At 34.2% G+C, this 24,022-nt stretch overlaps 1 protein-coding gene across 3 annotated transcripts; it reads right to left on the minus strand.

Moving 5' to 3' along the window:
- Positions 1-817: 817 nt before the first annotated feature.
- Positions 818-21,086, minus strand: LOC105324311 (uncharacterized). Of its 3 annotated transcripts, none has more exons than XM_066071690.1 (13): positions 20,863-21,086; positions 13,720-13,843; positions 12,822-12,872; positions 11,713-11,744; positions 11,543-11,615; positions 10,786-10,836; positions 9,162-9,333; positions 8,696-8,769; positions 3,201-3,402; positions 3,020-3,082; positions 2,646-2,705; positions 1,516-1,581; positions 818-1,277 (listed from the first exon to the last, which is right to left on the minus strand). In XM_066071690.1, the coding sequence occupies exons 2-13, from the start codon at positions 13,777-13,779 to the stop codon at positions 1,225-1,227; spliced, it is 957 nt and encodes a 318-aa protein (XP_065927762.1). In that variant the 5' UTR covers positions 13,780-13,843; positions 20,863-21,086; the 3' UTR covers positions 818-1,224. The 3 variants fall into 3 exon arrangements, with proteins under 3 accessions (XP_065927762.1, XP_065927765.1, XP_065927764.1); XM_066071693.1 differs by having other exon boundaries at positions 11,549-11,615; positions 20,863-21,075; XM_066071692.1 differs by lacking the exon at positions 20,863-21,086 and adding an exon at positions 16,029-16,122.
- Between the last annotated feature and the right edge of the window lie 2,936 nt (positions 21,087-24,022).

The raw sequence follows: 24,022 nt of genomic DNA on the forward strand, positions 1-24,022 counted from the left end.
AGTAAATGGTAGGATTTTTTGTATCTTTAATTAAACAGCCATTATTATAGCATAATTCACAATAAGCATGATCTCTAAACACTGTGATAGTAAAAAAATTAATTGCGTTTTGAAGTGGATGATTTGAGTCAGAGGTATTTAATTCGAGTTATCTCCCTTACACCATGTATTTACTGTGACATACAGGTAAGTTGTAAAACATTACCTCCTGTGATTTTAGTTTTAGAACAAGCCAGAGACATCCTTTGCTTAAATCATCACAGAGTCTGAAGAAATTGCCTTGTCAGGGGCAGAATATCCTTATATTCAAAGTAGATATGAAGGGTTTTGTTTAGCATTGCATTCAGTTCCTGAAACGTGCTCTCTCTGCTTCGGTCTATTCGCACTCACCGTATGTTCACTTTCTGCTCATCGTTCGTTCAGCTTTCACTTATTGTTAAGTCAGATAATATTATATTTAGACTGATATTAAACAATACATATATTTAGTTTATTTGTTATTTTTCCCTGATTACCGACGAAACACAATGTAAGGATAACTTCCAAGACGCTCCCAATAGATAAATAAATCTTGTGATCACCGTTCCCTTTGCAATCGATATCGCATTTACGCTCCGTTTACTCTGCGTTCATCGTTCAGAGATCAACCAAATTCCATTCAGCATTCACTCACTGTTCAAGTGGGAAAGAGGAACGTTTCAGGGACTGCATAAATTAATGGATATCTTGCAAATGCACCATCTGAACAGCATTCATTTTCATAACCACATAGATCAGTGACTCTACATAATCTTATTAGATATAAAGATACAAGGCTGGATTATATATATGTTTTTATTTGAGTATACAGGTATACAAAGCATATGACATCAAGCATTTAAAAAAAACCCTTTTATAAAGCAATATTGTAAAAAAAAAAAATGAAACTATAATTGAGAATCAATGAACAGCATATATATGTGCATTCAAATACAATATACAAGTTACATGAAGATCCAGAAAATGATTGAAGAAGACGGACACTAAAATTGTACTTGAGCCAACAGTCAAGACAATTCTCTTTATCAACAAAATACTGTTGATTAAGCCCTTTGGGCTTTATTGGATATGATCAAGCCCCGACCAAAATTATCACCCCATAATACTCAAAGAATGATTCTTTATTCTTTATATATCCACTGAATATATAATCAATTACAAAAAAAATTCGAAGGCAAGGCCCACTTATGCTATGAACCAATAGCAGAGTAGGAAAGCAAGGACTGTGGTCCAGTTGTCTGCAATAGAAAATTAGTTTGCATAAATTTTACAGTTTTCTTTTAGCATGTGCAACGGGATAGGAGAAATATTGACAGACCAGACCAGGATTTGAACCCAGGCCCCCTGAATCTCTAGTCAGGTGCTCTACCAACTGAGCTTATCTGCATGGCACTGGTATTCAAACCAGTCTGACTGTCACATATGTACACATACAATACAACATAAAACTTCGTATGTTCTCATGTGTATACTTACATGTACCAGTACTTTTGTTAGATGAAGAGTGTAGAGGCTCATTTGTGGCATTTGGAGTCAAAGGATCTACAATGAAAAAATAAATTATGGATTACAGTTTTGTAAACCAGTAATTTAACTTCATGTTTGCAAAATAGAAACAATCGAGTCTGTCAGAATTAATATTTTAATGGGGTTATATGGACCATGTATATCATTCAAGGTCGCTCAGTGATAGAGCTCCTGACTAGAATATATTGCAGGTATTCAGGGTTTGACTCCCAGTCCATCCATCTACTCGATTTTTTAAATTCTTTTTACATGCATGCTCCTTCCCCACTACAGATGGTGTCGTCGCCTTCCTTGACAATGTAAACTAGACAACATTGAGATGGTGACCATCTCAAAGGGCCCCGCTTAAATAATGGACAATATGATGAATAGAATTTCAGATAACTTTGCTTTGACCTTGACTTAAAACTTACAAATTTTCCAGCTGGCATAGAATATATAATTAATTTTATACCCCTTACAAAAAGGCATTTTTGTTCAGTCTGAGCAAGATTAATAAAGCAACTGGAAAAAATTCTACAGTCTAAAACCTAATATAAAAAGATCCGCTGTGACCTTCACATTGACTTGGTTCAAGGTCACAGCACGCCATTCACCAAAAACCCCTGTTTAAGTAAAGTATTGGCCAAATAGGGCTAACTGGAGAGTAAGTTTATGTTTTAAGAAAAAAAAAGATTTTTGTCTGATCCGATATGACCTTGACACTTGACCAACAAACATCATCAACTATATATAGAGTTGCTTAGGTCCAGGGTTCAATTCCTGGTCCAGAAATATATTTTCATTGTTACAGTATTATTATGCACAATCTTCTTTTCCTACGACACAATGTAGTTATTGTAGAAGCACATATATTTTTGGTGATCGAGTTAAAATTCTGTTGTATTTTAAACCAAATACAATTTTGTTGAGGTATATGACTCTGTATTTATAAATATTTGGGGTAAAAATTCATCATGGATTTAATTTCCCTGATTTATAAAGACAACGAAATAATGAAATTAGAAAATCCTCAACAAATAAAATTTCTGCTTCTACAATAATTATAATGAAAAATCAGCGCATCATCTCATACTCACTTGTACTTTTCAAGTTTGCAGGGGTACTGGTAGCAGCATGAGCCGAACAGTAATCTTTTCCTTTAAGATAGAAAAAATAAATCTATCCGACATGTGTTTTTATAGACAGTACAGAGAGTTTACAAGTACATTTGTAATATTTTACATAGATACAGTAAGTCATTATAATAAAATTTCCAGACATGCTTTATTTGCATAGGGTATAAAATTGAAAAGAACCTTCTGAATCAACAATATTTTTACGTAGATACAGCAGTCATTAATAAAATTTCAAGACATGCTTTATTTGCATAGGGTATAAATTAAAGAACCTTCAACCCCTTCAACTTGTTGCAGGAATATACTCATATGAGTATACTTCAAGCATTCCTTACCATAACAATGGGCCACATTTTTGTTAGATCCTTCAATCTGTGTTACCAAAATGCACTCGTCATCTACATCGAATTAAAAAAATTACAAAATTAAACTTTTTTAAGTATGTGTGGGTTTTTTGTTTTGAATACTTTATAAAATATATTCAACTACAGGGCATTAAATATCATAGGTACATACCTTTCAAAGTATAACCTTTAAGATCTATGATGCAAGCAGCGTACATAGAACCTCGATCAGAAATAAAAGGCACACAGCGTCTTATCTCCCCTGTCTGACAGTGAATCTTTTCGAGCTCCCTGCTACACATGCTCTGATTCCAAGGTCCAGAGCTATCATATAAGTTAGACAAATACGACCCACAGTAAATCTCTGGTGTGTTCTAAAAAAAAATACAAAAAAAAAATACTGTGGTTTCATTAAGATTCGTTGAAACCAATTTTCGTGGATTTCGTTGTTAAGTTGATCCACGAAATTAAATGTTCATTGAAGTGCAATTTCTATTAATATTTTGTATTGATAAGCCGGTGTCATGTAATATTTTGATACCGCGAAATATTGAACCCGGGTTCAATATATTATGCGATATTATGAACCCGGGTTCAAAATATCGCTGCGATATATTGAACCCCCCCATAAAATATTGAACCCCGGGTTCAAAATATTATGGCCGCGATATTTTGAAACCCTCTCGAATTTTCATTGCTCTTGGAGAGGGGTTCAAAATATTATGGCCGCGATATATTGAACCCCCTACCTATTTCCAATTCCCTTTGGAGAGGGGGTTCAAAATATTATGACTGCGACATTTTGAACCCCCTACTGTTTCCAATTCCCATTGGAAGGGGGTTCAAAATATTATGGCTGCGATATTTTGAATCCCCCTCTATTTTTTTTTTTGCTATTGGAGAGGTGGTTAAAAATATTATTGCTTCCAATTCCCTTTGGAGAGGGGGTTCAAAATATTATGGCTGCGATATATTGAACCCCCTACCTATTTCCAATTCCCATTGGAGAGGGGGTTCAAAATATTATGGCTGCAATATTTTGAACCCCCCTCCATTTTTTATTTCTATTGGAGAGGGGGTTCAAAATATTATGGCTGCGACATTTTGAACCCCCTACTGTTTCCAATTCCTATTGGAGAGGGGGTTCAAAATATTAATGCCGCGATATTTTGAATCCCCCTCTATTTTTTTTGCTATTGGAGAGGGGGTTCAAAATATTATTGTTTCCAATTCCCTTTGCAGAGGGGGTTCAAAATATTATGGCTGCGATATATTGAACCCCCTACCTATTTCCAATTCCCATTGGAGAGGGGGTTCAAAATATATTTTGAACCCCCCTCTATTTTTTATTGCTATTGGAGAGGGGGTTCAAAATATTATGGCCGTGATATTTTGAACCCCCTACTGTTTCCAATTCCCATTGGAGAGGGGGTTCAAAATATTAATGCCGCGATATTTTGAATCCCCCTCTATTTTTTTTGCTATTGGAGAGGGGGTTCAAAATATTATTGCTTCCAATTCCCTTTGGAGAGGGGGTTCAAAGTATTATGGATGCGATATATTGAACCCCCTACCTATTTCCAATTCCCATTGGAGAGGGGGTTCAAAATATTATGGCTGCGATATTTTGAACCCCCCTCCATTTTTTATTTCTATTGGAGAGGGGGTTCAAAATATTATGGCTGCGACATTTTGAACCCCCTACTGTTTCCAATTCCCATTGGAGAGGGGGTTCAAAATATTAATGCCGCGATATTTTGAATCCCCCTCTATTTTTTTTTGCTATTGGAGAGGGGGTTCAAAATATTATTGTTTCCAATTCCCTTTGCAGAGGGGGTTCAAAATATTATGGCTGCGATATATTGAACCCCCTACCTATTTCCAATTCCCATTGGAGAGGGGGTTCAAAATATATTTTGAACCCCCCTCTATTTTTTATTGCTATTGGAGAGGGGGTTCAAAATATTATGGCCGCGATATTTTGAACCCCCCTCTATTTTTCATTGCTATTGGAGAGGGGGTTCAAAATATTATGGCCCCGATATTTTGAACCCCCTACCTTTTTCCAATTCCTATTGGAGAGGGGGTTCAAAATATTATGGCCACGGTATTTTGAACCCCCTACCTTTTTCCAATTCCCATTGGATAGGGGGTTCAAAATATTATGGCTGAGATATTTTGAACCCCCCTCTATTTTTCATTGGTATTGGAGAGGGGGTTCAAAATATTATGGCTGCGATATATTGAACCCCCTACCTATTTCCAATTCCCATTGGAGAGGGGGTTCAAAATATATTTTGAACCCCCCTCTATTTTTTATTGCTATTGGAGAGGGGGTTCAAAATATTATGGCCGCGATATTTTGAACCCCCTACTGTTTCCAATTCCCATTGGAGAGGGGGTTCACAATATTAATGCCGCGATATTTTGAATCCCCCTCTATTTTTTTTGCTATTGGAGAGGGGGTTCAAAATATTATTGCTTCCAATTCCCTTTGGAGAGGGGGTTCAAAATATTATGGCTGCGATATATTGAACCCCCTACCTATTTCCAATTCCCATTGGAGAGGGGGTTCAAAATATTATGGCTGCGATATTTTGAACCCCCCTCCATTTTTTATTTCTATTGGAGAGGGGGTTCAAAATATTATGGCTGCGACATTTTGAACCCCCTACTGTTTCCAATTCCCATTGGAGAGGGGGTTCAAAATATTAATGCCGCGATATTTTGAATCCCCCTCTATTTTTTTTTGCTATTGGAGAGGGGGTTCAAAATATTATTGTTTCCAATTCCCTTTGCAGAGGGGGTTCAAAATATTATGGCTGCGATATATTGAACCCCCTACCTATTTCCAATTCCCATTGGAGAGGGGGTTCAAAATATATTTTGAACCCCCCTCTATTTTTTATTGCTATTGGAGAGGGGGTTCAAAATATTATGGCCGCGATATTTTGAACCCCCCTCTATTTTTCATTGCTATTGGAGAGGGGGTTCAAAATATTATGGCCCCGATATTTTGAACCCCCTACCTTTTTCCAATTCCTATTGGAGAGGGGGTTCAAAATATTATGGCCACGGTATTTTGAACCCCCTACCTTTTTCCAATTCCCATTGGATAGGGGGTTCAAAATATTATGGCTGAGATATTTTGAACCCCCCTCTATTTTTCATTGGTATTGGAGAGGGGGTTCAAAATATTATGGCTGTGATATATTGAACCCCCTATTTTTTTTTACAATTCCCATTGGAGAGGGGGTTCAAAATATTATGGTCGCGATATTTTGAACCCCCCTCTATTTTTCATTGGTATTGGAGAGGGGGTTCAAAATATTATGGCTGCGATATGTTGAACCCCCTACCTTTTTCCAATTCCCATTGGAGAGGGGGTTCAAAATATTATGGCAGCGATATTTTGAACCCCCCCCCCCTATTTTTCATTGGTATCGGAAAGGGGGTTCAAAATATTATGGCTGTGATATATTGAACCCCCTAGAAAATAGGGTATCCTTGGAGGTTACTCTAAATGGTAGTCCCCAGGTGGGAGAAAAGGGGGCTAACGCCTGTGTACTGTGTATACACACCGGTAGTAGCTAGGTAAACAGTAGCTCCCTTCATAGCTGACATCAGCCTGTATAATATCCCTGTTATGTAATACAATTTGGGAATTGTGAGTTTCTACTGATCAATTCATTTGTGACCGCATCTGCCATGGACTTGGAAGAGTACCATGATTAGAAGGGTTTTCAATATATCGCAGCTATAATATTATGAACCCCCTTTTCAATGGGAATTGGAAATAGGTAGGGGGTTCAATATATCGCGGCCATAATATTTTGAACCCCCTCTCCAATAGGAATTGGAAATAGGTATGGGGTTCAATATATTGCAGCCATAATATTTTGAACCCCTCTCCAAAGGGAATATTTGAACCCCTTCTCCAAAAGCAATGAAACATTGAGGGGGGTTCAAAATATTACAGCCATAATATTTTGAACCCCCTCTCCAAAGGAAATTGGAAACAGTAGGGGGTTCAATATATCGCAGCCATAATATTTTAAACTCTCTCCAATGGGAATTGGAAATAGGTAGGGGGTTCAATATATCGCAGCCATAATATTTTGAACCCCCTCTCCAATAGGAATTGGAAAAAGGTAGGGGGCCATAAAATATTGAACCTGGGTTCAATATTTTATGGGGGGGGGTTCAATATATCGCAGCGATATTTTGAACCCGGGTTCAATATATTGCGGGGTTCAAAATATTATATGACACCGGTTAGCCACAAATTTACGTATCCTTGAAATTGTGATTTTTACTTTATCCACGAAAATTGATACCCTCGAATATTAATGAAACCACAGTAGTACAACTAGCAAAAATCTACTTCAATTGTTTTCAGTATCTTTTATCGATAAAAGTCATTATAATAATGAGCATACTTATTAATAACTTCTCTCTCTCTCTCTCTCCATTTATAAAATGATAATTTCTTTCTTTACATTAATATGTACATATGTGTGCATTTATAAATCCAAGCATTGTAAATTATGTTATTCCACACAAACTTTACAAAACAAATGGTTAAATATTAATAAAAGAAACATGGTATTAATCATACAACAAACAGTACACCACTGAGTTGCAGACATCATTATATTTTCATTGTATGTACCAGATATATATATACCACCTTTCCTCACTGAAATAACAAATTAAAGAAATGAAATACAAATAGGTAATTATAAGTACACTAGCTGCTATACATAAACTCTAAAAGATTTAATTTTATGGCAGACGTACAGGACACTCAGCACTATAACCACGAGCACATAGGTACACAAATGTTCATACCTTAGCTGTAACAGTTACTTAACCCTCCATCATCTTTTGGGAGACCCCCCCCCCCCTCAACCTCCCCTCTAGATCTGTGCATGACAGGTCTGGATAAGGCTTGGTCACAAATATTAGTCATCGTGAGCCAGTTTATCACAAGTTAATTGCAAAATTAAAGTCACTGCGAATAAAAGTTGGTTTACAGTAGTTATGTATTGTCTCAAGCTAGCATCCAGAGTTCGCATAGCTCTCTCCTACTTGCTGCTTAAACACTCAAAGTATCGTACGTAAAGCTGAATGTTCACACGTCATATGTAACAACATGTTTTGACCAGTGTCTTAAAATCTATACAAGATCGCTGTTACAGCATCAGCAGTATTAAAACAATAAAATTTAAATTATGTAAACTTTGATTGGATGACCAAAGGTCACAACAAAGGTCAATCTCTGACTATGCTTTACTCACATCAGCAGTTTACTCGCATTGATCAATATTTTAACTACCAGATTATTCTTTTCTTGTGCAAACACAACCTGATGGGAGAGGTTGGTAAATATCTACATGTATCGTGGTACGTTTAAGATGATGAAATTATATCACTTTTTGATTTCAATTAGTTGATTTGAAGAAATTATCCCAGATACCTTGAGGGCAAATATACCATGTTCATTATTATTCTTTGTCATTATTGCAAGTTTCCTTATAATCATAAAAATATTCCAATGTACAAAACCTGGAATTATTACATGATTGATGCACGCATACATGTCAAGTTTTGTCAGAGAGTTGCAACAAATATATAAAATATTAAATGAGTTTGCATGTATCATACCCCTAAGGGAGCTCCTTGGCCAGTAGGTAAATACATCAGGAGAAGAACACATACAGCAGCAAAATACATTGAACCTGAAATTAAACAAAATTTATCAAATGAATTAAACACTAATTGCACATAAATGTGTAAGTATAAATACAATACCTCTTGCACACCTCTCTCCACCCCCCCCCCCCCCACAAAAAAAAATAGCGTATTCATAGAAAAAAATTCAAGTCCATTAATTTGCCTTCACTTCGACCAATAGTATTTCAATTCAATAAAAATTTTTTTTTATAAAAAAAGGAACTTTTATTTTGAACAATACTCTGCCAGTTTAAATCAGCACATTAATTGAGTACAAATGTACTGTAAAAATGTTAATAAAGTTAATGTTGAATATTTGAGAAGGCTGTATGGTTAAAATAGTAAGACTGTTATTATTTATACAAGATGTATAGCAAATATATGGATAGATCTAGACCTATTTTCCTTTGTTTGGATTCAGGATCAGCTAGACTGGAAAACTTGTGCTTCTTTCCAACACCGTTACTCATTTCTTCCATGCCCGCACAATGACTTTTCTCTTGAACCACCCCATGTGCGTCATCATTCCTCTCTTTGCCTTGAGTCTTTGGTTCATCATAGCAGTTAGTCTGAAATTAATTATCGGTAAGTCATATCGGTTGCATATATGATACACTTTTCAGATTAGCTAGGTTTTTTATGATCATCTTATAGTCACTCAGAAGACCCACTGACATAAATTGGTTTTTGACCGTGCGCCCTTTAAAATGCGAGATCAGCATTAGCAATTTTACGTTAAAACCGTAAATTTGTTACCTTTTTTTAGTTTGAAGCAATTTTCAAGGATAAGAGGAATATGAATTGTGATATTAACCACTATACCATTCCCAAAGCCTCATGGGAGGAGTCAAATAAGCAAAATTGGGTTAAATTTAAAAAAAAATCTTCTGTACTTTTACCAATATATTTAAAAAAACAAAACTAAATGCATGGTTATAATGTCCATGAGGGCCTCTACCAAAATTGTTATATCTAATAGATGGCCCCTGGGTCAGGGGTGTGGGCCCCTGGGTGGAATTGACAAATATTGCCATATAGTGAAAATGTGTTGAATCTTCCCTCAATTCACAGCAGGGGAGTAAACAGAATTCATGTAAACCTTATTCCATAATTGTGAAAATCAAGGCCCTTGGTTCAGGAGTTTGGGCCCTTTGTCAGGACCAATTTGGTCACATAGTGAAAATATATAGATTCTAGTGCTACATTGTGAAAATGTATAAGAATTTACATTTTTTTTCCTGTGCTTTGTTGGAGACATAAACTAAATGCATTGTTATTTATAATGTCCATAGTTCCCCTTCATAGTACACACCCAATATAATATTCCCTCTAGCTACTTTCAGTAAAAAGCGGGACACAAATATTACTTCATCACAATGAAAATATGAGTTACCTCCCTGTAGCTGCAAACCATACCTTAACTTAAACTACAAAATCTATGTTGTCGAGCAGTATTACTTAATAATTTAATTATGGTTGTAACGCGGCATTTGATTGGATAGAAAAATTTAGTTAAATTTGTATAACCTGGTTTGCACGTCACAAGACACGTCACAATGCACCGACGTACTAATTCACTTGACGTTACGTTTGAATTTTGAACAGATTTATATCATTTTTAAAAGTAAAACGGACTCAATTTGTACAGCAAATTCCAGAAAATTAAATTATAAGGAATGAACTCAATGTCTACCCAAGTTATACTCGTATAACCTGGGTTGGAGCAATTTACGCTTTTTTATAATCCGCTTCGCGGATTATAAAGCGTAAATTGCCCCAACCCAGGTTATACGAGTATAACTTGGGTAGACATTGAGTTCATTTCTTAAACAGATATCAACTTCAATATTTATAATATAGAATATATATATAACCCATTTCTTGTTTTATGTACATTTCCTGTTTGTATAATATGCAAAACTGATTATTCCTTTCAATAATAGTCGATGAAGGGAGGTTTATTAAATTGAGTTTCATTCAATCCAAACCAAACACAAATTCACCATATTTATATATATTACCTTACTGACTCCACGGCTAAGCTTGGGTAATGTTGTATTGTTCCAAACTTTCTGAAAAATATTAAAATGAAAATTATTTAAAATGAAAATCAAGTTATATTAATTATATCTTCACATCTATAAAAGTCAAAATGCTGATACTAAGCTATGGTGCTTTTAATTTAAAATGACTTAGCTACAGTATTTGGTTTATACAGTACGTACTGTAACAATACGTCATGATGTGAAGTATATGAGATATCTTAAATAGTGAACGGTCCCATAGAGGTATATACCCAATATAATATTCCCTCTAGCTACTTTCAGTAAAAGCGGGAGACAAAAATTGGTTCTGACGTTAGTCATAAATATTACTTGACATCACAATGAAAATCTGAGTTACCTCCCTGTAGCTGCAAACCATACCTTACTAAACTACAAAATCTATGTTGAGCAGTATATTACTTAACAGACTTCTATTATAATATAGCATATAACCTAAATTAATGTGCTACTTTAATTGTAACTGCAACTTTATCACTAAATAAAATTCATGTGTATTTCAAGCTTCTATGCCTTACAGGTAAGACTATAGTAAATACATTAAATATATCACACTTTAACACTTATCAAATATGTGATAAAATTAACTTACAATGAAATAATGTTATGGGATTATATACTCATGATGGACAGCTGACCGATCACCATTTCTTAAAGGGACAGATATGAAATTGAATTTTTAAAATAATAAACATGTAATTTTACTGGATATCACCTTTACCTGTCGGCCAGTGCCATCTGTCTCCTGTTCATTTGAACTGGATTCATACTGGGTGAATTTCAGAAATCTACAATGTACATGTATACATGCATTTACAATTTGATTTATAATAGAAACAAAATTCGGAAATTATAAAGGTCATTTGAATTCTGATGTAAACTAACTTGTAAGTTTGATCTTCTTCAGGACTCAGCCACTGAAATTAAATTAAAAAAATATTACATATTAATGATTATCAATTTCAATGTTACTCGTTTGCAATTTCACAGCTAAAACATGATAATGAAGTCCATGGGCTATATTGCTAACCTGAGCAATCTATCCTAATATGTATCAAAAACTGGACCTAAAATCTTCAAAAAGTGATCTTGCTCTCTGATCCCTGGATTTAGGCTACTTTTGAAAATAATGTGTAATTTAAGTTACCTTATCAAATAATCTTTTAAGGTTTATCCATATAGTACTCCATTTCCACCAAAACATTTATACTGTGATCCCTCTCCACTCCCTCACAGGGTGTGTGAATCATGGAACCTTCTTACCTTAATTCTCTTTTTAATTTTTTTTTTTGTTTTTTTTTTTTTTGGGGGGGGGGGCTACATTTTTCATTTATAAAAAAGCATATGATTGCATACTACACATATAGCTTGCTTCAACATTAATTTTCTCATTGCGTTTACCGGTATAAATTATACCATAGATTATTCACATTTTCCTGACTTAAATCTTTCACCCCTTCAAAGCCCAAACCCTTGGCGTCTATTGGACCTAATGCGCTGGTGACTGACAAACATATGCTCTGGTTAAAGCTGAGCATGGGTCATAGATAGGTACCAGGTATGTAAACCCTTTGATCCTTTTACACTTGATTGCAGTCACCTTAAATCATGGTCGCTGTGTAGCATTCGATCCTTATGTACATTTTTTGTAACTTTGTATAATATGCAAAACTAATTATTCCTTTAAATATATGGAGAGAGGTTTAAATTGAGTTTCATTCAATTCAAACCAAACACGAATTCACAATATTTATACATATTTACATTTTCCAGTGTCTTTGCCTATGATAACACTATCGATTTTGTACTATATAACCCATAACTTCAAATGACGCCAAATTGAGGCACCAGCGGGTTTGCTTATTTATATTTAAATATTCAATTGTACGATGGCTTAACATTATATAAAAATAAGTAAGAAGGAATTATTTTTTGAATATTATGAGGTAATAATTTCTGTCGGGGCATGATTAAATCTATTCCTTATATATTACCTTACTGACTCCACGGCTAAGCTTGGGTAATGTTGTATTGTTCCAAACTTTCTGAAAAATATTAAAATGAAAATTATTTAACATTAAAATCAGGTTATATAACTTCATATCTATAAAAGTCAAAATGCTGATACTAAGCTATGGTGCTTTTAACTTAAAATGACTTAACTACAGTATTAAGTTTATGTAGTACTGTAACAATACATGTTAAGTAACAAGAGGCCCATGGGCCTTGACGGTCACCTGAATACCATAGCCCTAAATAGAAGGACTTGTCAGGGGGTCCCATGTTTGTATTTTATGCTTCATTATGTTGTTTAAACCCTATATTTAAATATATTTGTATAATCCAAGACTCTTTTGACTGTTACCTCACATTTATTATTTGATGTTGGCCAACATTGATTCATTTAAAAAAAGGTTATTACAAGCAAGAGTTGTAGGAGCCTTAAATTATACATCCAGGGACTATGAATTTTACAATATTGATAGAGGGCTTCTTGAACATCATAACTATATATTTATTTTTTTCCCAAAAGTGTGAAAATTTAGCCTATGTTTGCATATATTTTGCTCTGCACATGATGCCTGGGGTTTTACGGTCATAAATTGTACAATTTAGTACATTTTATCCTCATAATACTTTAAACTAAAAATGGAAAGAATTGGCCACATAGTTTTCAGAAATTAAAAATGTAAAATTGTTAGTGGACGATGGACAACAACAAAGACCAATTGCAAAAGGTCACCTAATTGAAATGAACAACTGAGTGCCTTTAACCATGTTCTTACATATTTAATGTCATCAAATGCAATGCAATTTACAGTCAATTTTTTTCCCCCAAACATAAATAATATAATAAATGAATAAATATATTGATATATAAAAAAAACTTACTGTGAAAAATCTTGACATGTCTTTTAACTCCATTGTCAGATATATCCAATTCAGTTCCATCAAACAGTCAGATCAAATACACGGTATCCTACATATAATACACGTACTCCTGCTGATGAAAACCCTGGAGATGAACAATTAGAAAATTGAAAGCATATTACATAAAGTTGTTGTTGAATGTACCTGTACCAACTTCAAACATTGACTTCATTTGTCATATTTATGAGGATGGTCATTTAGTCATTCAGTCCCCTCTCTGCATTTTAGCAGGGCTCTGCTGAAAGCAAAGTCCTGAGACTTGTTCAACAGAGCGGGCGCTCGCCAAAATTTCCGTTGCGGGTATAGCAAATTTTGGCGAGTGCTCGCAAGCACTCTCTTTGCTGATCGCACCTGAGTCTGGCTGCAGTCAGGCAAATCGCTAATGTTACTATAAATAGCACAACTTCGAAAATAAAGAAAAAACTGAACATTGTCAAAAGTAAAATAAAACCTTCCTCTCTAGCATATAGCTAAACAGACAGCCAAGTTCTGTCAAATGCATTGGTTTTTCCTTGTGAATTAATTTATTGGGGAGGGATTTTTTCTTCATTAATAATTATGTGTTTTTTTTAAAAACAAAACTATTTTGGAAACATACAATGCACTGTTGATTTTTTTTCTAATGGACATACATATTTTTGATAATAGCTGCCTACCAATTTTGTTGCTCTCTGATGAAACAGAGAGAGAGAGAGAGAGAGAGAGAGAGAGAGAGAGAGAGAGAGAGAGAGAGAGAGAGAGAGAGAGAGAGAGAGAATTGCCAAAATGCATAATGACACATATAAAGAGCCCTGCTTTCAGTACTTTTAATTTGTTAAGGTGTGGTCCTCCTGTGTATATAAATATTATATGGTGGGAATTTTTATTGAGGGGGTCAATGTTTTTAAGTGGCAAAAATACCCCAAGTTATCATATTGTTGGTACGATACATGTAGCAAGTTCAGGATATTTAAATAAATATAAATTAACAATCAAAGTTACATTCGTAGGGGAGTGAATTCATGGGAATTTAGGGTTACCCACAAAAGCCACAAACCCCCATGAACAACGATGATTTCACAGTATATAAGAGTTAACAGCTTGGATCATTTTTCATATTGTAATGATTAGAACATTATCCACCATTTTGTACCTATATAAAGACTGAAACCATGAAAAGAGACCAAGAAAAGTATTTTACAATTTTAAGTCACTCTATAATCATATATTCTCAGCAAATAAACTGTAAATAACTACATTTTGTAGATATTATAAGATCCAAAACTTAATTTGAACACAGCTATATGTACATAGGGGCTATTATTTTCATAGAATAGGAGGCTCCACGCAAATGACACAATAAATGTACATGTAACATGCTTAAACATTTACTTTTTTACCTTACATATGTGGGGTCGAAAGTTTTGTTAGAATTCAAAGATTTATAATTCATACTTGCATGGTCAGCTCTGACCCTCAAAAACCAAAACCCCTTATTTAGGGGCCATGAATTTTGACAATTAATTTTGAAGTAGATCGAGCTTTTATTTTATGGATACTTGGATTATAATTGATGGAGGTACAGTATATATGATCGATTTAGCTCACACTTGGTAAATCAACAAGAGACTTAATGCATCTTCACAGACATGATATCCGGTATAATTATTTCTCCCATCCTTACAATTTAGACAGCAACCCTGAACAAGAACATCATGCATTTGATTTTTCTCCAATATATATGTTCGTTTAAACGTCACAGATACAAAATGAGCTTTAAATTGTCTTAAGTCAAAAGCCCACCGACACAGTAACTGCGTACAGCAATACTGGGCACTTATCATTTTCATTGAATTGTTAATCGTGACACTTTATAAAATCATATAGATACTAGTTGAGATTGTTGATCTTTTCAACTCCTGGTAAGTGTAAATATAAAATTGATACATTAAAAGTTGAAAACACTTACCACTCTACAAATAGTCGTGGTTACTCAGATGACATTCACTTGCAGACTGTGTATTGTGTATTCAGACACGAATGAAGCCATGCATGTAGTGAGTATTTAAAGTTATCTGATTTATTGACTCACTCATCTATTTAAAACCAGGGTTGTTCAGGATAGAATTGAAATCAACTTCCCCAATATTATATTTTAATACATATTGATCACCCTGAATCGATAAACATTTTTTCACCACACTTTAAGTGATCATAAGACATCGTTGCGCTTAATTAATAGAATTCAACATCAATGCCAATAAAACAATTTAAAACCAGAAATAACTCACCAGAACGTATCGACTAAAATGTCCCGGCTTCAGTATCCTTCAACAATCACAGATAATTCCACTTAACTCGATAACACCAACTTGCTACTCCACTTATCGATGATCTCTGACTATACACATGCTCGAGCAGTCTTATATATATCCTGTCAATTTAATCACATGACACAAGGCCACTCATGGGGTTGTACGGGTCATTATCAAACTATGCAGTCTTTTGCGTCAGTGTTAATTTAAAGGGGGGGAAATACAGTACCATTGGATTTTAGAAACTTAAACCTTAATTGTTGAACAAATAAATTGACAATATTACTGCTTAAAGTATAAAAAAAAAATATTATTTGTTATGAGATTTCAGTGAATTTATGTTGTCATTAAATTTTTTCAACATCTTTATAACCTACAATATCTTCAACAATATTGGTGTTTTATTCCAAAAATCACCGTTAATTTTCTAAACAACATCCATATTTTAATTTCTGCTATGCTCCTTATCAAGTTCTCTTTATTTTTATTTTGGGGGTCAATGTTTGCAAGTGGCTAAAATATCTTAAGTTGTCGTATTGTTGGTGCGATACATGTAGCATGTTCAGGATAATTTAAATGATAATATGAATAAACAATTAAATGCTGCTATATACATGTACGAGGGTTGTCCCAAAATAGCATAGACAAGTGGCGTTATTCAGTTAATCGAAGACAAAGGAAGATGAAATTTGTGCCACAAAGGGTTTAAGAAATTAGCATTCAAATAATGTTTTAAAATCAAATATTGTTTGAGATTAAATTAGTGAAATGAAAGCATGTTAGATCAGAAATTCGACATGCGGCGCAATGTCAAAAACAAAAAGTTAAAATCAACATAATGAAATGAAAATTGCGAGGAAAAGTACTTTTTGAATGAAAAAATATAAATAAAACATACTTTGATATTTGATAATAATTCTATTATTTACTCATTAAATGTTTTGACAATAACAAAACTTTTAAATATTTCATAGCGCGTTTTGTGACAAGTTGAAAAGTTAACTCGTAATAAAATGACAATGTCAGCGTTTAAGGCGGCGCAGCAGTAACTGATACAATTTTGTAAAGACCATGAAATAAATCCTAAGCGGTTTTGGAAGTAAATGAAATTAACAAAATCGATGAGAAATGGTTTTGTGAATAAGTAGTTAAACAACATTGAAAATATTTGAACAAGTATGATGACAATAAGTGGAAAAAAGAAACTCCGAACGATATCAATGGACGTCAAAATGTTGAACGACACATTTCGGCAAGACGGACGTTAGACAACAAGTAATACAGGGCAAGTCTGGAGCCGACAGATCATTTGTACTTGAAAAATATTTAAAAAAAAAAAACTAGAAATTTATGTTGAATGTGCACTCAGGGTACATGTTCAAAGATAATATTTTTTCTAAGACATTTTCGGAAATAAAACGTAAATGTTATCGTAAAGGATGTGGAGGGTTTAGCAACAACGTAAAACTGGAAATTTTCGACGTCGCACATTGCGCCGCCTGACAAAACCTGTTGTTACTAATTATTCATCTTCTCGAGAAATAAATAAAGTACATATTTGAACTTTTCAGCATTGTTTGCCAAAGGGTCATTGAAGAAAACATAGAAGTCTAATGAAATTGCAGTGAACAGATTTTAAGTTATGTGTCCTGTCTACATTATTTTGGGACAACCCTCGTACATTCATGGGGGTGTAAATTCGTGGGAATTTAAGGTTACCCACAAAAGCCACAAACCCCCATGAACAATGACGATTCCACAGTTTTATGTGGTAATAGCTTAATAGATCATTTTTTCATATTGTAATAATTGAAACATTATATGCACCATTTTGTACCTTTATATAAGGACTGAACCCCTGATCAGAGGCCAAGAAAAGTATTTTACAATTTTAAGTCTATAATCATCTATTCTCAGTATATAAACTGTAAATAACTACATCTTGTATAATATATTATAAGATCCAAAACTTAATTTGAACTAAGCTATATGTATAGGGGCCACTATTTTCATAGCATAGGAGGATCCATGCAAATGACATAATAAATGTACATGTAACATGTTTAAACATTTACTTTTTTATCTTACTTATATGGGTAGAAAATTTTGTTAGAATTCAAACATTTATAATTCATACACTTGCATGGCCAGCCCTGACCCTCAAAAACCAAAGCCCTTTATTTAGGGGCCATGAATTTTGACAATTAATTTTGAAGTAGATCGAGCTTTTATTTTATGGATACTTGGATTATAATTGATGGAGGTATATATGATCGATTTAGCTCACACTTGGTAAATCAACAAGAGACTTAATGCATCTTCACAGACATGATATCCGGTATAATTATTTCTCCCATCCTTACAATTTAGACAGCAACCCTGAACAAGAACATCATGCATTTGATTTTTCTCCAATATATATGTTCGTTTAAACGTCACAGATACAAAATGAGCTTTAAATTGTCTTAAGTCAAAAGCCCACCGACACAGTAACTGCGTACAGCAATACTGGGCACTTATCATTTTCATTGAATTGTTAATCGTGACACTTTATAAAATCATATAGATACTAGTTGAGATTGTTGATCTTTTCAACTCCTGGTAAGTGTAAATATAAAATTGATACATTAAAAGTTGAAAACACTTACCACTCTACAAATAGTCGTGGTTACTCAGATGACATTCACTTGCAGACTGTGTATTGTGTATTCAGACACGAATGAAGCCATGGATGTAGTGAGTATTTAAAGTTATCTGATTTATTGACTCACTCATCTATTTAAAACCAGGGTTGTTCAGGATAGAATTGAAATCAACTTCCCCAAAATTATTTTAATACATATTGATCACCCTTTACAGTATAGATAAATATTTTTTCACCACACTTTAAGTGATCACTTTAAGTTACTAGAAAACTGATCAATTTTATACTGCTTATACAGCCACTTATCGCTCGAAAAAAAAAACCCCACAACATATAATTATCTAAATCCGGTGTTCGTCAATTGTCCTTAGACCGAATGATCACTTTAAGTTACTAGAAAACTGATCAATTTTATACTGCTTATACAGCCACTTATCGCTTGAAAAAAAACCCCACAACATATAATTATCTAAATCCGGTGTTCGTCAATTGTCCTTAGACCGAATATCTGTGTACTTTAGTCCTTGAGAAGAATCTAACCCAAATACTCCACGAGTCCAGAATGTTTCCTCATCTTCCGGCATTATCGAATCAACTTGTCGCACTTTGGTACCTGAGCCCTTTGATAATAACTCCTTCATGCAAACGTCTAAAACTTTGCGGAAAATGGCAGAGAGGTTATGTTCATCAAGAAAATTCAAATTTTGAATGTTTTTCTCTCGCAAATGACGCAGTAATCTGCACACAATGATTAGAGGACGCGGGGGGGGGGGGGGGGGTAGGTACCTCTATGTACCTCTGTTAATGTACCTCTAACACAAAGCGTCGTAACCAGTAATTCAGCATCTTTGTGTTCGTTTAGGTTTTTCATCCCGAAGATGCATATCAACAGATTGTGAATGTTAAGGTTTCCTAATTTACCTAAGGAATTCGGTTTCAACTATATCTTAAGAATTGCGAGAGCATAAAATCACAATCGTCATCCACAACATTCTGGCTTAAAAGGGCGAGGTATATGGAACTTTCATAAATATAGTGCGCTAAACTTCTAGAATCACGGGCTCTTTTTTCATTGGTCATATAAAATGTTACATAATAAAATTTTGATAGATCATGGGTAACAAAATATGTAGAGTAACTTTTTAACGAGTGCATCTTCAGATATCAGACTCGGGGGACAAGCCCCCATGGTCTGTTATCTGAAGATACACTCGTTAAAAAGTACTCTATATAATACTTATATAATAGTGTTGTGTTGTGCATTTACTATGCCTAAATAGTAGTCAGGGTTTGATACATGGTGCACGAGCCGGAGGTTTATACCGGTAGTTGGTTGGTTACGTCATTCTTACACAAGATTTCGCTCTTTTAAAAAGTTAAAACACTTAAAAGTTACACCAAAAAAGGATACACAAGTAATATACAGATCTTATTTAATTTGTTTGCCAGTTTATAGCTAATGATGATTTCTTCAGCGGCATCACATATAATTTACTCAATTCACTTTCTCTCTCTTTTCTCTCTCATTCAATTTTTCACTTGCATGTGTGTCAGCTTAATTTTTACCTGAAAGATAGTGCCAGATCAACAATGCAATAACACAATTAAACTTCCGCTTACAGAAATGTTGCTAGATTTTGCACTCCGTATATATGCTTGTGCAATACACCCACACACATGTGCCAGCCACCGAAGATTGTGTGGGCTAATTAAAGGGCTTTGTACAGTAATTTCTCCATTGGTTTGTCAATTTCTGACCCTCAAAAGACAGTTGATACCGTTCTAGCTTTTATCAGTATAATTCTTTTAAAAAAACTTATTTTGCATTCATAACTTTAGTTTTAAATAAAGTGACAGGTATTAAATATACTTGTAGTCCCAAGTTGCAGACTGCGTATTGTGTATTCAGACACGAATGAAGCCATGCATGTAGTGGCTATTTAAAGTTATCTGATTTATTGACTCACTCATCTATTTAACACCAGGGTTGTTCAGGATAGAATTGAAATCAAATTCCCCAATATTTTATTTTAAAACATATTGATCACCCTGTATAGATAAACATTTTTTCACCACAGTTTAAGTGATCATAAGACATTGTTGCGCTTAATTAATAGAATTCAACTTCAATGCCAATAAAACAATTCAAAACCTAAAATAACTCACCAGAACGTATCGACTAAAATGTCTCGGCTTCAGTAAATAACCTTCAACACTCACAGATAATTCCACTACTCAATATCACCAACTTGCTACTCCACTTGTCGATGATCTCTGACTATACACATGCTCAAGCAGTCTTATATATACTCCTGTCAATTTAATCACATGACTCTTACACCTGCAAGTGGCAACTGGGTGTGCTAGTATTCGTTTGGTCGATTTGAGGGCTGCAAGAGTAATCCTGATTCGCTCGTTTGCAGTATGGAGATCTCCGGTAGATCTCCATGCACTGTACTCTACTTTCCAAATAGAAGGTAGACAATGGAAATCTGCTGGAGATATTCAGGACCAGTTTACTTCTTCATATAAGCTCTACACATCTCAGACCTTCTAGATAGATATGCACTTTTATCAGCATGTTATCTCTCTCTCTGATCTCTCTCTCATTAATTATTATTAAGTAGTGAAATGTATTGTGATTTTTAATATATTCCATTGATATGCAATTTTCTCTTTACCTATACCCAATTATCCATCCCTCTCTATCTCACGTTTAATACATATATATGAACCAGCATGCAACAGCAACCCGAAATTTTATCAATCAGTGGCTTAATAAGTCATATATCGAAAAATTGTACCCCTACTATATATAAATACACACTTGTGTATGTATATATAGAAGGGGTAACATTTTGTGTATTTATATATAGTAGGGGTAGAATTTTTCGATATATAAATTGATTGATAAAAATTCAGGTGCCTGTGGTTTTAACTAGATTTATCAATAGAATCAGTACTTGCCATATCATGAAACTGTTTGGAACAGTATATATATACAGCGAACTACGCGCACAGGGGCAAAGCCTGTTTTAACATATATTTCAATGTAATCAAAACGGGTTTGGTCCCCATGACTACGCGTTCAAGAGGCGTTAACTCCAGAAAAGTTTTTTGTAATGTTTACGAAATGTTTTGACTGATCTTGTTCTGTCCAATCAGATCGTATTAGGCGGGAATATTGAGACAATAATCATATTGAATTATAGATTACGCAGATGAGCGAACTACATGTTTCTTTCAATGGTTATAAAGTGACAAGTCAAGGTCTAGTATATTTTACAAATTTATGTAATTAACTTTGAAGTGGTTTGGAATTCTTTCACTGAATGTCAAACATCGAAGATTGTACGAGTATTTAAGAAACTGTTTTCATTACAAGTGTCACCGTTAGTAATCTAATAAAAGCATGCAGAATCTTCCTGGAATTAAACATAGGTTGTACCTCCGTATAAATACTTTCTTAAATTCATGGCTACTCTGTGTGAAACATTCTTTACCTAAGGACGAATTTGTCCGCAATTCAGTGTTTTATTTTTCTACTAAGCATCCGCCTGCCTCGCCTTCCCGTTTCACTATATCTTAATTCATAACAGATCATTCTTCCGCATTACAAAATATTTAATGTCCGTATTCTCAGAAATGCCAGGTTTATACCGGTAGTTGGTTGGTTACGTCATTCTTACACAAGATTTCGTTCTTTTAAAAAGTTATAACACTTCAAAGTAGCTATATGTAGCTGTGACGTTCAAGTGTTGACAAGTCCTTAAAAATAATCACCGGAAAAGCAAGTTTTTTTTCTCTTCTTCAAATTAATCAATTGATTTGATTGTTTATTTAATCAACAAGTTGTTGTACAATAAAAAGTCAACAAAGGTTTATGCTCTTTTCAAGAAATGAGAGACCTTTGACCTTACCGAGAAAACTCGAAATGTTTAGCAGACAAAATCTCATTGAATTTTTTTTCTTGAATATTCTTTATCAAGCAGCATTTAAAAAAAGCGTTTTTGTGATTCTCATGTAGAATTTCTTTGAAAAATGTTCAATCAATTTGTTCAAAAGTTTATAGAAAACTTCAACTTTAAAATTACCGTCAATAATGAAGTGTTTTTGGAAAAATGAATAATTTTAATTGCTTGATGTAAGTCGTATATATCTACGTTTGATATTTATAAATACCATTGTTTATAATAACATCTAAATTAGCGTAGCGGTAACGCGTTGGGCTTCAAACTGGAATGATTTTAGCGTCGTGAGATCGATCCCCGCTGTCGGCGCTTGAAAGGTTTCCGTTGAAAATATTTGCCGTGCTCTAGTTCGACATAGCATGCTTACGCTATAAAATATCCTCTGATACTATGCGAAAATAAATGAGTATTGAATCTATAATGACAAACTGACAGAAGGCATAATAATGAATTATAGATGACGCAGATGAGCGAACTACATGTTTCTTTCAATAGTTATAAAGTGACTAGTCAAGGTCTAGTATATTTTACAAATTTATGTAACTTTGAAGTGGTTTGGAATTCTTTCACTGAATGTCAAACATCGAAGATTGTACGAGTATTTAAGAAACTGTTTTCAGGACGAATTTGTCCGCAATTCAGTGTTTTATTTTTCTACTAAGCATCCGCCTGCCTCGCCTTCCCGTTTCACTATATCTTAATTCATAACAGATCATTCTTCCGCATTACAAAATATTTAATGTCCGTATTCTCAGAAATGCCAGGTTTATACCGGTAGTTGGTTGGTTACGTCATTCTTACACAAGATTTCGTTCTTTTAAAAAGTTATAACACTTCAAAGTTACACCAAAAAAAGATACACAAGTAATATACAGATCTTATTTAATTTGTTTGCCAGTTTATAGCTAATGATGATTTCTTCATCGGCATCACATATAATTTACTCAATTCACTTTCTCTTTTCTCTCTCTCTCATTCAGTTTTTTACTTGAATGAGTGTCAGCTTAATTTTTACCTGAAAGATAGTGCCAAATCAACAATGCAATAACACAATTAAACTTCTGCTTACAGAAATGTTGCTAGATTTTGCACTCCGTATATATGCTTGTGCAATACACCCACACACATGTGCCATCCACTGAAGATTGTGTGGGCTAATTAAAGGGCTTTGTACAGTAATTTCTCCATTGGTTTGTCAATTTCTGACCCTCAAAAGACAGTTGATACCGTTCTAGCTTTTATCAGTATAATTCTTTTAAAAAAACTTATTTTGCATTCATAACTTTAGTTTTAAATAAAGTGACAGGTATTAAATACACTTGTAGTCCCAAGTTGCAGACTGCGTACTGTGTATT

This window comes from Magallana gigas, chromosome 9 (genome assembly GCF_963853765.1).
Source record: "Magallana gigas chromosome 9, xbMagGiga1.1, whole genome shotgun sequence".
Taxonomy (NCBI): domain Eukaryota; kingdom Metazoa; phylum Mollusca; class Bivalvia; order Ostreida; family Ostreidae; genus Magallana; species Magallana gigas.

Coding starts and splice junctions, on each gene's coding strand:
- LOC105324311 (XM_066071690.1), bottom strand. CDS start 13,779: ATGGAACTGAATTGGATATATCTGACAATGGAGTTAAAAGACATGTCA. Junction 2,706..3,019: donor AAATGTGGCCCATTGTTATG/GTAAGGAATGCT, acceptor TCTATCTTAAAG/GAAAAGATTACTGTTCGGCT. Junction 1,278..1,515: donor TAACAAAAGTACTGGTACAT/GTAAGTATACAC, acceptor TTTCTATTGCAG/ACAACTGGACCACAGTCCTT.